We start from the raw sequence: 13,229 nt of genomic DNA, 5'->3' as shown, positions 1-13,229 counted from the left end.
GGGTAGTGGAAATGGAATGCAGCAAAAGCTTGACTGCAGCAATATGATGGACGAATCTCGTCTGTGCCGCATAACCACTAGAAAGATTACTCTGTAGCAGAATCATTATTTTTAGTATAATGATAAAAGGTCAGAGTCGTGGAGCTACCACATTTAGCATAAGCCAATAATCACCACGGAAAAGGTCAAATTTTGTTTAATCAAGGAGAAAAAAGGGTTTCAATCTCAAAGAACAAAGGAATAAACTTCATAGAAAAACTGTTTTCACACAAAAGTATTTGTTTTTACAACACGCAGCAAGGTTCCACATCCATTACCGAAAGAGACAAAACGTTTGATTACCTCAATATCTGTTGTTACACGCTACAACCACATTTTATCATGCATGTTCCGGAAACAAATGGTTTGAACAAAACAACTAGATTGATCTGATAAAGAGTCACCTATATGGTTGTATGAAATATCACAACAATTTGACAAGAAAAGTTTCATGATTCACTTACTATACATTATTTACCCATGTTGCAAGATTTGTCTTCAGACTTCAGCTACATCATCTCAGCTCCAAGACAGCTTAGGATAAATGTAAATTCTGAAGTTCAACCTGTAACGTTTGGAGTTTTTTCTCCATAACTGTCAGCTGTTCTCGAGTATCCAATAACTTGTCTAATTTCTGTTGTGCTGCCTCCTCATATGGTTTGCCAACCAGGGTTACAAAGTCTTCCATATTCTTGACGCTGGTTGACAGATCCTGCTGCATGGCTTCTATAATTTCTTGTTCAACAGCATCTGCAATGCTTTTGACATTGTCTAGAACCTTTTGCCTACGAGCTGGAAAATTTGAGATAGCCAACAAACTGACAAGAAAATGAAGACCTGTTAGATGCTACCTTAATCAGAGGGCATGAGAACATGAAATCACCAGCGTTATAATTGCAAGGGCTCAAAAGTGTACAGCTACGATTCACAAAGTTTTACCAAACTAAAGAAATTGGGACAGTTAGTGTAGTGCTTAAGTTTAATCCCCTATGGATTAGCTACGGGTACATAGTACGATCCCATTCTTTAACGTTTGAGCAGTTGAATTGTATAGAAAAATCAAAACTTATTTTTCAGCCATCTAAAAACAAAAACAGATATAAGCATTTGCAAACATGCCTAAAGCTATGCCAAACAATTCAAGCAGTCACCAAAATTTTCCAATGGCTTTGTTTTCTAAGAAAAAGAAAAATACGGGATTTCCTAGAGGCTGAAGTATCAACCACAACTTCAAGAGCTGTTTAGTAAGCAATTCAAAGTTCAAAGTTGTAAAACTTTGGAGATAGAAACTGGGAAAACAGGTGAAGCACATCATCTTAGCCTCTAGGAGGCGACCTAGTTGGTCACGACATAAACCTTCATAACTCCATTTTCCCGTATTGGCTACTAAATGCGGACCAATATTAGGTTAACCATGTATTCCTTCTTACTAATAAACAATAAAGTTGCTTACATAGGAAGACATTAGTTGTTCCTGTAAGACTGTGAAAGGTAGGATGTTAAGATCAAATACTGCCTTCATATTCTATTATTCATGCATTATATACTGCAATAAATTTAAGAGAAGGATAAATTGGAAAACTTCCTCAGTAAGAAACGACATCGTTTTTTCGGTTAAGACTCAATACACAAAACAGAAAATGAAAAGTTCTATGGCTTAAATTCTGAAACAGAGCGAGGAAATAGTTGTCCATGAAGCAGTTTGATATTGAAGTTTCTTTCGTCATGCATCTGAGAACAGTGAGAAGTATAGGAATATTTATAATGTCATAACTCCTACAATTTTGTCATTAATAAAATTAAATCCCTCTGTTCCAGTAAAAGTGTCCACTTTGACTTGTCGCAAAATTTGAGATAGAGCTTGTCTATTTTTATACTCCCTCCGCCTCATTTTACTTCCCCATTTGACCAATTTTTGTGAGAGTTTTCTGGTCAAAATGGGGTAAGTAAAAACGGATGGAGTATGCTATAACAAAAATATCCAACTTTATTTTATTGCTTGGTTTAATTACATTCTGAGGGAGAAGTTAATAAGGGAAGTTGAGAAGCAAAAAGGTAATCACTTTAAAGTGTATTTAAGCAAGCCGGAAAATTTAAGTGAGACATCTCTTTAAGGAAATGTGGACATACTTGATGGGACTCTAGAAGTAAAATTTACCCATAAAATATTAATTAATTCGTTAAAATCAATTAGAAATGCTCAATCAAGGATCAGGCAAAACTTAATCTCGTTATAAAGGGAATAAATTCTATGTGCACAGCATAAAATGTGGAATCGGACAATTCAACAAGGAAAAGGTAATATCACCCGCCAGCTGAACAAAGCCCAAGTGCAAGAAGGTCTTCTAGTGTAGTTGGCAACACTGATGTGAGTAGTGAAGCAGATAAACCAGCAGCCCCTAAACCTCCAAAAGCTCCGACGAACTGTAAAAAGAGAAGCAGGTGAGAGACTATTCAGCCTGTACTTAACATAAAGGAAAAAGTGATACTAATAATCCCACTTTTCCCCGGTCTTTTCTAAATAGTCCCATTTATCAATTAACCGCGAATCATCCGACCTTTGGGGGTACCTTTCCAAATTGGTTCTTAACCTTTAGTTAACTGGTATATTAGGTAAAGCATGACACGTATTCCCCTCTAATTAGCCAACCAGTTTTCAAAAAGACAAAAAAGACAGCATATACTCCAGCCAGAGCAAATGCTGATTTGCGGTGAAGACAAGACGATATCTCCTTGTTTTTGCCGGCATCTCCGCCTAAACCCACTGTCTCTCATCGCCTAGTTTTATTCTGCTTCAGATGCCCCCACTGAGTTAGAATCAAATTGTGGTGATTTGTGTTTTAAGGCTGAGGATTTTCATAAAGTTTGCGCCTTGGGTGAGGAATTGGCTCCAAGATCTTGTAACATGAGGTAGTGGGTAACTATACCTCTTAGTTTTTTGGGCTTATTTTGCTTGAGCTTGCAAAATGAAGCAGTGACTAGTGAGTGTTCTTGGTTACTTGCAGCGTGTGGTGGTGTTTGTGGTGGAGATGAGAGCAGATAATTGAATAATGAGGTAATGAGCTAATGTTCAAGATCTCTGGTTTGTCAACTTCTCTACTTTTATAGTGTTGTGGACTTGAGGCATGGAAATGGAATGAGATAGGGGTAGGAGTGAAGATGGCTGGTGGCAATGGTGGTTAAGGTTGGACAGAGGAGGGTGGTGAAACTGGCAGCAAGGGATGGAGGTAGGTTAGTATATACTTCAAGTGTTTCACCAAAATTGCCACACTTGCAATTTGCACAATATTTTATGCAAGAGGAGATTGATTGCAAGTTGGTAGCTAACCTGTGTGATTAGTAACAAATATAATTTGATAAAGATAGAGAGTAGGAGAGAGGTAAAGAGCGGGTCAAATGTAAGTAAAGTAAGTAGGACAAGTTGCAAAAGTTACCAAAAAGCGAAATGTTGCAATTTTTTTGAAACCTCCAATTTTTTTTTTTTTTTTTTTTTTGAGGGAATGAAACCTCCAATATTAGCAAGTTTCATTTTTAGTAAAACGGAGGAAGTATGAAGAAGAAGTTTACCAGTTGATGTTACTGTGGAGCAAAATGAGAAGACAGCTCCACAAAAACGGGATTATTATCAGTTAATTAAAAGGTGGGAGTGGTTATAGAAGATGGAGCAAAAAGGTAAGGTATTTCAGTCAAAATTTTCCAATAATAAATACACAAAAGTAACATTATGCAGTGCTTTTTAACAAGGTAATACTAATTAAGGTATAGAGCAACATTGGCTCCCTCTTTCCACATGTAAAATCAAAATAGACAAAAGACACTTTGCAGAAGAATGCACTCACCACTTGACGAACTTCTTGGTCAAACAATTTTGAGGCTGCTGTACCGTTAAACTTTTCTAGTGATTTTAAGCTTAGGGTATCAACTTCCCTCTGCAGAAGATTACTGGTAAAATCCACCTTGTTGTGTGAGTCAAAAAGTAAAGACCATCTTTTCTCGAATGTCTCCTTATACTGCATGCCTTCACGGATGTTGCTCTCTCTTAACCATGAAGTATATTCTCCAAGAATTCTCTGTTTTTGAAACAGATCAAACAAGAAAAGTAAGGCTTCTGTTACTTGTATAAAGAGAAAGGAAAAAGTAAAATTCTAGACAGGAAAACGCAAATGACTAGAGATAGCTTCTCTGTTGGATTAAAAATGGAAACTACAAAGTTGCCCATAAATCTTTCCGAATGCCACCACAATGCAATTCACAATTTCAAATATCTCAATTACTTCTCTCCAGATAAATTAGACAGTCAACATTAAATCATTAGTATGATTGCCTCTAAACATTCCAGAATGGTCTGCCTTTTGCACAGATGAAGCAGGTGCAGGAAACCATGCAACTTAAAAATCTCGTCTCACTAACATGCTCGAATATTTTTGTAACTATTATGCCTGCTGTAGATAAAACCACAAATAAGAATAAATAAAACTAGAAAAGGATCCACTCCCACTCATCTTGAAATAATTGAGCTAAAGAAAAGCACCAGAAGCTTCAGGATCTCAGCCACCGGTATTGGTATTTTCCTTTCAGCTCACATTATATTATCTCAAACATAATTTTCTCTTTTCTAACGACTGTAAAGCTAGGAGATCTATACATGCAACCTGCCTGCATGGTTGCCAAGTCCCAAGATCATCCAATTACAAAATCTCTTCCTTTCTCAAATATGTAAAACTTGGCACTCAACTTTGGGTCTGGATTTATTGTTGTTCTCGCAATCTGGGAGGATATTGAGCCTAATAATCCTATACATAATAGGAGGTAAAGGAGTTAAAGAACAGATAAATGCAATCCCAAATAGTGAATGATCACAAGTCAAGAGCGGCAAGCTTGAATAGATAGCAATCAAAGGTTCAACAGATCCCTGTGACTGGTAAGGGCCAGAAAAAGAAACGGATGGCCAGAAATAATCAATTCAAAACGGGCTGAAAGAAGTTTCAGGGTCTAGCAGAGACTTGATCATCCATTGTGGACCGATGAACATGGTAACTGAGGCTTGAAGTCTGAAAATCAGACATTTGGATGTAAACCTAGAAACGGAATGTATGAGTTCATGCAAGAAGAAAGGAACATTGTTTGCTAATACGGATATTTGGTGAACCAATCCTTACACCTTGGCCTATTATGCTCTATAGAAACTAGAGGTTTCTACCTTGTCACCCTTGCACCTCATAGAAAATAATCTTAGAACTCTTGTAATGCTGTAAATATTGTAATTGAAAATTCCTAATCATCACCAATCCAACTTTTCGTTAACCCTGGAGGGAGGGGGGGGGGGGGGGGGGGTGTTGCAAGGACACATAATTGAGATACATCAAATGATTTTTTTAGGATTGATGGATAACTCCTATATTTTTTAGGATTATCAAAATCAAAGAATACCCAGAGGACCGAAGGGTATTAAGAGCAAAAAAGTACTTCTCCCCCTCCCTGCCCCCTATCACCAGCAAAATAAAGGGCGGGGGGAGCAAAATAAATCTATCCTTAGCAGCATAGTGATGTTATGTAAGCCAACTAAAGAAGACCAGTCAAAGACCAAGCAGAAATTGCTTGCACAAAAGCTAAGCTGCTAAGGAAAAAACAACACAATTTAAAACCTTCATCATATCTGATAATAGAAAGAGATTCTCGTGACAACCTTCTTTTATTGATCGACCACTAACAACCACCACCCAGGAAAAAAATAGAAGAAGAATTCTACATAAAAATCAGCAGCTTAGCATGAAGGAGAAAGACACAGATGTGAAGTTACTAGAACTCTATCTTACTTGAGCATCAGCAAGTGCAGGGCTGACAATATCACTTTGAATACTCTGTGTGGCAGCTGAAGCAGATTTGTCTCCTCCAAAAAACATTGAAAAAGCAACATCCAAATTGGACAACTGTAGGGTAGATTCCACGACTTTTAACAAACGCTCCTTCGCATTACTGACCTATATTTATACAGTTACAGCCACACATCAGTAATCATATCAATAATAGATGTTATTCCAGATAACCAAGAAGATAATACTGTACATATAATCCCAGACAAAGTGCACTTCTCAACCATTTTCTAAGCACCAATTTTTATCTTTAAACTTTTCATAAAGTTTGGGGGAGTAAAGACTAGAGGATCATGACAGCAGGAGTGACAATTTTTTGGATACACACTTTATTCTGGTTTCAAAACCTCAAATTGAAAGACTTATGAACATATTGTTAATGGAACAAGATTAACCTAAGCCTAAAATTTTGAAACCAAGTCTGCTGTATATACCAGTGAAAAAATTTGCCGCCTCCACAAAATGCTCTCTTTATCCATTTTCATTCCATACTCATCAACACTGCGAACTACCTCCTGCACTGACATCAAGTCCTTCTGGGCATACCTACAATCCTGTGTCACCAGTGTTTGACAGGAAGACAACAGTCGCTCAGCAATTGCAAGAGGTGTTTCAAGCTTAATTGTCATCCTCTCAAGGCCAGCAGTTGTTGAACCATCCATGAAGGCATATAAAAATTTCTCAAATTCATCAAAAGTCTGAGAGCTTGAGTAGGATTCAGACAATAAAAGATTATGTTGATCTGCTCCATCAGTAGTTGCAAGTTTTCCTTCAAGAGCAGAACGTGCAGATACAGGAAATAGCTTTACATTTTCTACATTGAGCAACTTTCGCACATTATCTTTGACAAATGTAATAGCTTCATCAAGCTGCATCAAATTGGTAAAATAGGTTATGTTACACCTCAAAAGTAAAGGAATAACAGATAAAATAAAGGCATGCACAGTAGCCAACTAGGACTGCCATTCAAAATCCTTGAAGATAACACAATTCTCAATAATCAATGTCTTGATCCTCTATGCTCATAACGTACCTCCAAAGAATCTAGAGTACCAATAACTAAGTGAGATCCCAAGTTACACTACTCCCTGTAAATTAGACATTAACTCTCCTGCCTCGTTTGTCAATTAAATGTCTTGCGATTATAAAAGAAAAAGGGAGAATTATTTATTGTATCTTGTCTCCCCAATCTATTTTTTTCTTATAGCTAGTAACCAATTAGTTCCGTGGTCCTTTATATGCTCAATTATATATGCAATTGTACCTCATTGGCATTCCTGTACAGATCGGCTTTATTCAGCAAGAATAGCACTTTTTTCTTCCACTGCTGCGTGTAGCGCAGGAAGGTAACCTGAAAAATATCAATTCAGGGCAAATATCAACACTGATTTGTAATAATTATAATAAATTTTCGAAATCATCAAACCATCATAAAAGTGGTTAAGGAAAATAACTGAACTCCGCTTGCCACCATAAGGTACCTTTCATTTGCGCTAATGTATTTCTACCACAATCAACAATATTAAGTTTCATCAAACACTCTTTCAGTCAGAAAATTACAACTCTGTCGCAGACAAAATGCAACATAAAGCTATTAATCTTTGACAGTCTAGAAAAAGGATATCAATTGTTGCCCAAGAAACCTAAATCTTATTGACCACATAATAGGCAATAAAAGATTAGTGCAGACAAATTCTTCATCTTGTGTTGGATCAGTACAGGAGTTCCAGAAAGTCTTATGCTTGAAGAAGAAAAACATCACAGACCTTTAGAAAATACACACATATGATAAGCCTTTTCTGGAATGTACAATACTATAGTGCTTATGGTGTGTTTATCATTTGACAGCATAACTAATGATTAATTGATGTTTTGGATTGTTTCCTTAGCCCAGCTGCAATTTGCAAGGGCCATATTTTACTGAAAAGTCCAGTTTTTACAGGGCGATACTTGGAAAAGTTTTTTCTGTAAGAAGTTTTCTGAATTTTTCAAACTAAAGGAAATATTATATGCCAAAACCCACAACTCCAAAAGCTGGAATAGGCCCATTCAAAAAAAAAATATGGCCTTTGATATGAGTATGCAGATCAATGATGCAGAGAGTGCAAAAAAAAAGCCACAGAAATTATAATCTTTTGGTTATGAAGTGGGTAAAATAGGAAGAGAAGAATCAATGTGAGATGGTTATGCCAGGTCTTTCCCAAACATGCAATAAAGTGTGCATCGCAAAAATGTTTAAGCCACAACTGATTGAATTCAACTGAAGTTTTCCTTTCCTTAGACACAATACAGACTAACAACTAGTAACAAAACCATACAATCACATGAAAAAGGGTCTCACAACAGACTTCACTGTAACGTCACATTTTTCCTTTAAAAAACAATGCACACTCTTTACTTAGGAGGTAGGAGTCAGGACAAAGACAAACACATACCATGTGGCATTGCACTTTTATCTTTCTAACTTCAAAGAAATATGAGTGTGGCAAATGCATGAACCTCAACATTTTAAAAATATAGAGTTATGTTCCAATCAACATTCTACCATTCAATGTAGAACTTACGACTTCTAAGAAATTGTGTAGAAGAAGAATGAAATGAGGAAAATCTAACCAAATCCTGACCTTCATTTACATGAATACTTCCACAACAATCAGTACTTCAATCACACTCCTATAGATATTTATAATCGTGACAATCCTACATCTGCAAATTTTACAAAATATTCCAATTACTCTTCGCAATCCTTAGGGCTATTAAAACAACTTTTTTGTTGTTGAAGTACTTATCATGTCAAACAGCTCCGTACAACACTGGTCAACAGAACAGATCCCGGAATAAAATACTCCCTCCGTCCCTTTTTGTTTACCCCATTTTCCTCTTCGGGATGTTCCTTTGAGATTGATCTATACCTTAAATGGTAAATTTTCCCACTTGCTTTCTCTCTCTCTCCTCATGGGACAACTTTACCAACTGATGCATTATTTACACCCAATACTTAATAAAGTGAAGTTTCTTACATGGAGCAATAAAAAAGCGACGGAGGGAGTATAATTTAAATTTATTATTTTGAGAACTGGCAATTACATTTTCTCTCCTTAGTATCTTCCTTATTTATGTCAAACTACAATTCTCCCTCTCTCTCCCTCTTTATACTTGCTTCATTTCGTTTTTGGTCCGTCATAAATTATTTGCTCCAACCTTATTTGATAAGCATTTTTCTCTCAACTTTTTCTATAAAGTTTGGCCCCGCATTTTACTACTTTTCCTCTCCGCTTTCTCACTCTCCTTAATGACAGTACCATTAGGGTTCAGAGCAACCTAGAGATTGAAGTAACTTCTAATTGAAGTTTTGAATAACTATATATTAAATTATTAATAAGCATCGTTCATTCTTGTCAAATCTAAACAAATTAGAGATTGATAACAAATTATCGTGGTAAGAATATGATGTGTGTTGTCTTTCAATAAAAGCCAATATCAGGAAAGTCATCTTGAATTGGAGAAAATTATGAGCAATGCAGCCAAATTCTGATTTTCCAACAAAGAGTATAATATGATCAAGAAATGATACTAGAATAGCACAAGAGCAAACCACACCTCACTCTCACTTAATGGACGATCAGCAGAAAGAACAAAAAGAAGTATATCAGCTCGAGGCACAAATTCCTCAGTGAGGCGCTGCTGCCTTTGCAAGATGACATTAGTTCCAGGCGTATCGACAATAACCATCTGTTATAACAGAACAAAACAAAAAATATTCACTTAACAAACAATTCCAGAATAATGCCTCATAATAGCATTAGTAACAACATTCTGCACCAAGGAATATCAACAGAAAATTTTTCATCGCATTAAAAACTTGTTGAAGGAGCACAATGAAGTAATCTCTCTTGCCAGAGAGTCAGCATTTTTCTTCCTCGCAGGCTATAAGCAAATACTAACGTCTAAATAGACGATTAGACGTTCCTCACAGAAATCCAAAATGCAAACAAAAGTATCATTTTTAGCCGTATGAGTGCAATTGTTGGATAACGAGATCTCATATTAAAAATATAAGGAATACCAAAAGTTGGATAGAATCTAGGGAAGTTAACACAAATATGTATTATTAACATTGCCTTGGTTTTTCATTAGTTAAAGAAGAATGAAAATAGCCTTGGTTCCTTGTTTGGCCCAATTTCTGCTTGTCCAACCATGACTTAAGATGACAGAGATAGGGTTTAATAGCACAACATATGATTTCTACGGTACATTAAAGTTGCAGACAAAGAAAATTGTGAAGGCCTCTGAGAAAACAAAAACGAAGTATTAAAAATTAAAAAGTATATATGCATACACCTACGGGAAACAGCACCCCTATAAATTTTAAAAAAAATCAATCTACCAAGAAAACCAACCTTTTTCAGAATTTCAGCAGGTAGGTAGCAAATATTTTGACCATCTGGAAGCCTTTCACAACGTTGCTGCTCCTTAGCATCTAGCTCAGCATAGCGCAAGAAAGTAATCTCATTGGTGGTGGGAACTACCCCCTCCATCAAGAATTTTCCTCCAAGGAGTGCATTGATGACTGAAGATTTCCCCGAGTTAAATTCACCCTGGTAGAATTATTAAGTGAGTCAAAGAGTAACTATGTAATTAATTTCATTCAGTAAAGACTACATATTGTGATGTATGCTACACTCATGGAGAAATGTCAAAAAATTTCAAAGTCTTCAATATAATACACATAGTTCCCTTTAACAGCTCCAACTCTGCAGTCTGCACTATTCACAATCAAATGCAGGAAGCAGGAAAGCTATATTCAATATATGACATAACATCTTACTGTTAATAACTTACAAAGATCCCTTTATAAAAGTTTATTAGATTAACATTAGTACAATAACTATATTACTTGGAACTAATAAATTACAAATAAACTGGAGCAATAACTTTTGGGAGGTATAGAGAATTTTTACAAAAATCCTAATGTTTTGAATATTCTCAAAATCATCCTTAAAGTAGGAAACTCTCACAAAATCCTTATTGTGAAAACGGATTAATGACATTAAAATAAAGAGTGTTTTATAACCATTATACCCTCTCTTTTTTTGTCATCTCTCTCAACTCCAGAACCCTTACCGCCCTTATCCCCTAAACCCCTGGATTGCTCCTCTCTCCTCCTCTATATCCTTTCATCAAGTCCATCACCACTTCCATTGGCTTGCGTCGCCATCAGTCTATTACCACCTTAACCAATTAACCACTGATCAAGTCAACAGCCACAAATCACAATCATCTTTTGATTGTATATGAATGCTATATTTTATAATAAAGTTCTATGAGTTGATATTTCTTTGTATTATTGTATTAGGGGATGATGGTTCTCTAACTTTCAAATACAAGCAGACCAGGACTATATATACTATAATTTCCCCCTTACAACCATCCTAGCACAATTACACTACTTCAAATTATACCAACATGAGAAAGAAATTTTTCATTGAAAATAAGAGCTAATACCCATATTATCCTTGAACCAGAATTTTGTTGAAGTTCAGCACTCAATTACCACTATGACCAGCAAAAACGGCTCATCAAGTTGTGAGATTGCATCTTTGAGAAGTGAAATTTCCTCCATCTGCATAGTTTATCAATCCTCGATCAGAATTCAGGTGCAACTAGAAACAAATGTTCAAGTGTTACAACATTTTATACAACTTAGCTACCCAAGGTTAACAATAAATTATCACCAGTGGTGCAGCCTTCTCAATAATGTTAATTGCTTCCATTAACAATCGTCTCTCCTTCTGTATGAATTGCATTTCCCTATCCTCTAGATTGACAAAGCCAGCTATCCCCGTTTCCCCAGAAAATCCATTTGTAGTGCTCAGCAAGTTGGGCCTATTAAAGCTTGCAACTTTTTCCTGCCTATTTCCGTCAAAAGTGAAAAGGTCACAAATATTTTTGGTAAAATCGTCACCGCTAGACTTCAGTTCTTTCAATGAAGAAACAACACCACTTGCCCCGGATGTGAGCACCTTTGATACTTCTTCGCATGACCCACCAGGTGTTATCAATTCCATTTCAATGAAGACAGGAATCTTGACATTCTTATTAATAGAGTTCATAAAAATTTCAGCAGGTTCTTTCGCAAAAGTACTATAAATAAGAAAATCAGCCCCTTCAGCACTAGAAGCGTTGAGTGCAGCATTCACATTTTGCACTATCTTTCCTACAACAGGAAGGACTACTGACTCTGACTTTGAACTCATCAATGTATTCCTTGCTACAATTGGGGGAAGACCTGTAAATATATACAAGCGGTATTAGCCTACTAACAAGACAATCGGCTCAATTGATATCACTTTGAGTTTCCTATCTTCACTCTCCTACATTAATATTATAGGTTTACTTGCTTTTCAACATAAATTCTCTACAAAATATAGCATGCCAAAAGTTGAAAGAAACCCATATCGATTTACTCACTGATTCGCAAATATGAGATTGGGTATGGGTTCACAATTAGCTACCTAATTTGCTAAATTAGACCGAAAAGTATTACTTTCATGTTATAATTAGCTTTTCTGGTTTGCGGTTAGTGGGGTGATTAGGGAATTAGGTGACATTGATTATATACTACAAATTATGCAATGATACTATCTCCAATTTTGAAAAGTTTAAATCAAATTAGGCAAAGAAAATATAACCTTGATCAGACAACAAAACTCCGCTAGCATTAACAGCAGCAGCAATATCAACACGCTCAGCAATCAACAAATAAGCGCGGTCTCTAATCACAGACTTCAACAAACACGCAGCCTCATACAGCTTGCCACCACCACTCCCTTCGTCGCCATTAACAACCACGATACCAACCCACTTTGAAACCGCCATGTCCACAAAATTAACAACCGACCCATCACTCAGAACTTCAGCAGCATTCAATTGGAGCACAATGTTGGGGATTTTGATCTCTGGCCGCTTATACCCACCAGGGAAAAGCGTCCTCGGCGGCGGGTTTTGGGGGACGAAGGCATTTGATGATTCAACTGCATCGTTTTGGAGTGATTTTATGGTGAAAGAGTGAGTGGGGGGAAGTGAGTGTGGTGGAATTGGATGCCTGAATTTGGGGGGGAAATGGGTGTTTGTGGGAATAATTTGTTGTTTGAAGATGAGAAAGCCATTGGAGAAGAAATGGGATGAGGAGAGAGAAAGAAGAAATGACATTGATGGAGGGAATTGAGATGAAGATGGTGGTATTGAGAAGGTGGATTTGGTTAGGGGCTGTGAGAGAGGAGAGAATCAAATTAGGAAAAGCTTATCTAAAATGTT

At 36.5% G+C, this 13,229-nt stretch overlaps 1 protein-coding gene across 1 annotated transcript; it reads right to left on the bottom strand.

Moving 5' to 3' along the window:
- Window positions 1-225: 225 nt before the first annotated feature.
- On the bottom strand, window positions 226-13,216 carry LOC110805101 (probable transmembrane GTPase FZO-like, chloroplastic). Its single transcript, XM_022010714.2, has 11 exons — window positions 12,605-13,216; window positions 11,648-12,201; window positions 11,467-11,535; window positions 10,313-10,510; window positions 9,513-9,644; window positions 7,177-7,263; window positions 6,347-6,781; window positions 5,856-6,020; window positions 3,879-4,109; window positions 2,348-2,463; window positions 226-857 (listed from the first exon to the last, which is right to left on the bottom strand). The coding sequence occupies exons 1-11, from the start codon at window positions 13,122-13,124 to the stop codon at window positions 575-577; spliced, it is 2,790 nt and encodes a 929-aa protein (XP_021866406.1). The 5' UTR covers window positions 13,125-13,216; the 3' UTR covers window positions 226-574.
- Between the last annotated feature and the right edge of the window lie 13 nt (window positions 13,217-13,229).

This window comes from Spinacia oleracea, chromosome 1, assembly GCF_020520425.1.
Source record: "Spinacia oleracea cultivar Varoflay chromosome 1, BTI_SOV_V1, whole genome shotgun sequence".
NCBI classification, from domain to species: domain Eukaryota; kingdom Viridiplantae; phylum Streptophyta; class Magnoliopsida; order Caryophyllales; family Amaranthaceae; genus Spinacia; species Spinacia oleracea.
Note: the sequence above shows the minus strand (reverse complement) of the source record. Positions and strands in the feature narration are given on the sequence as shown.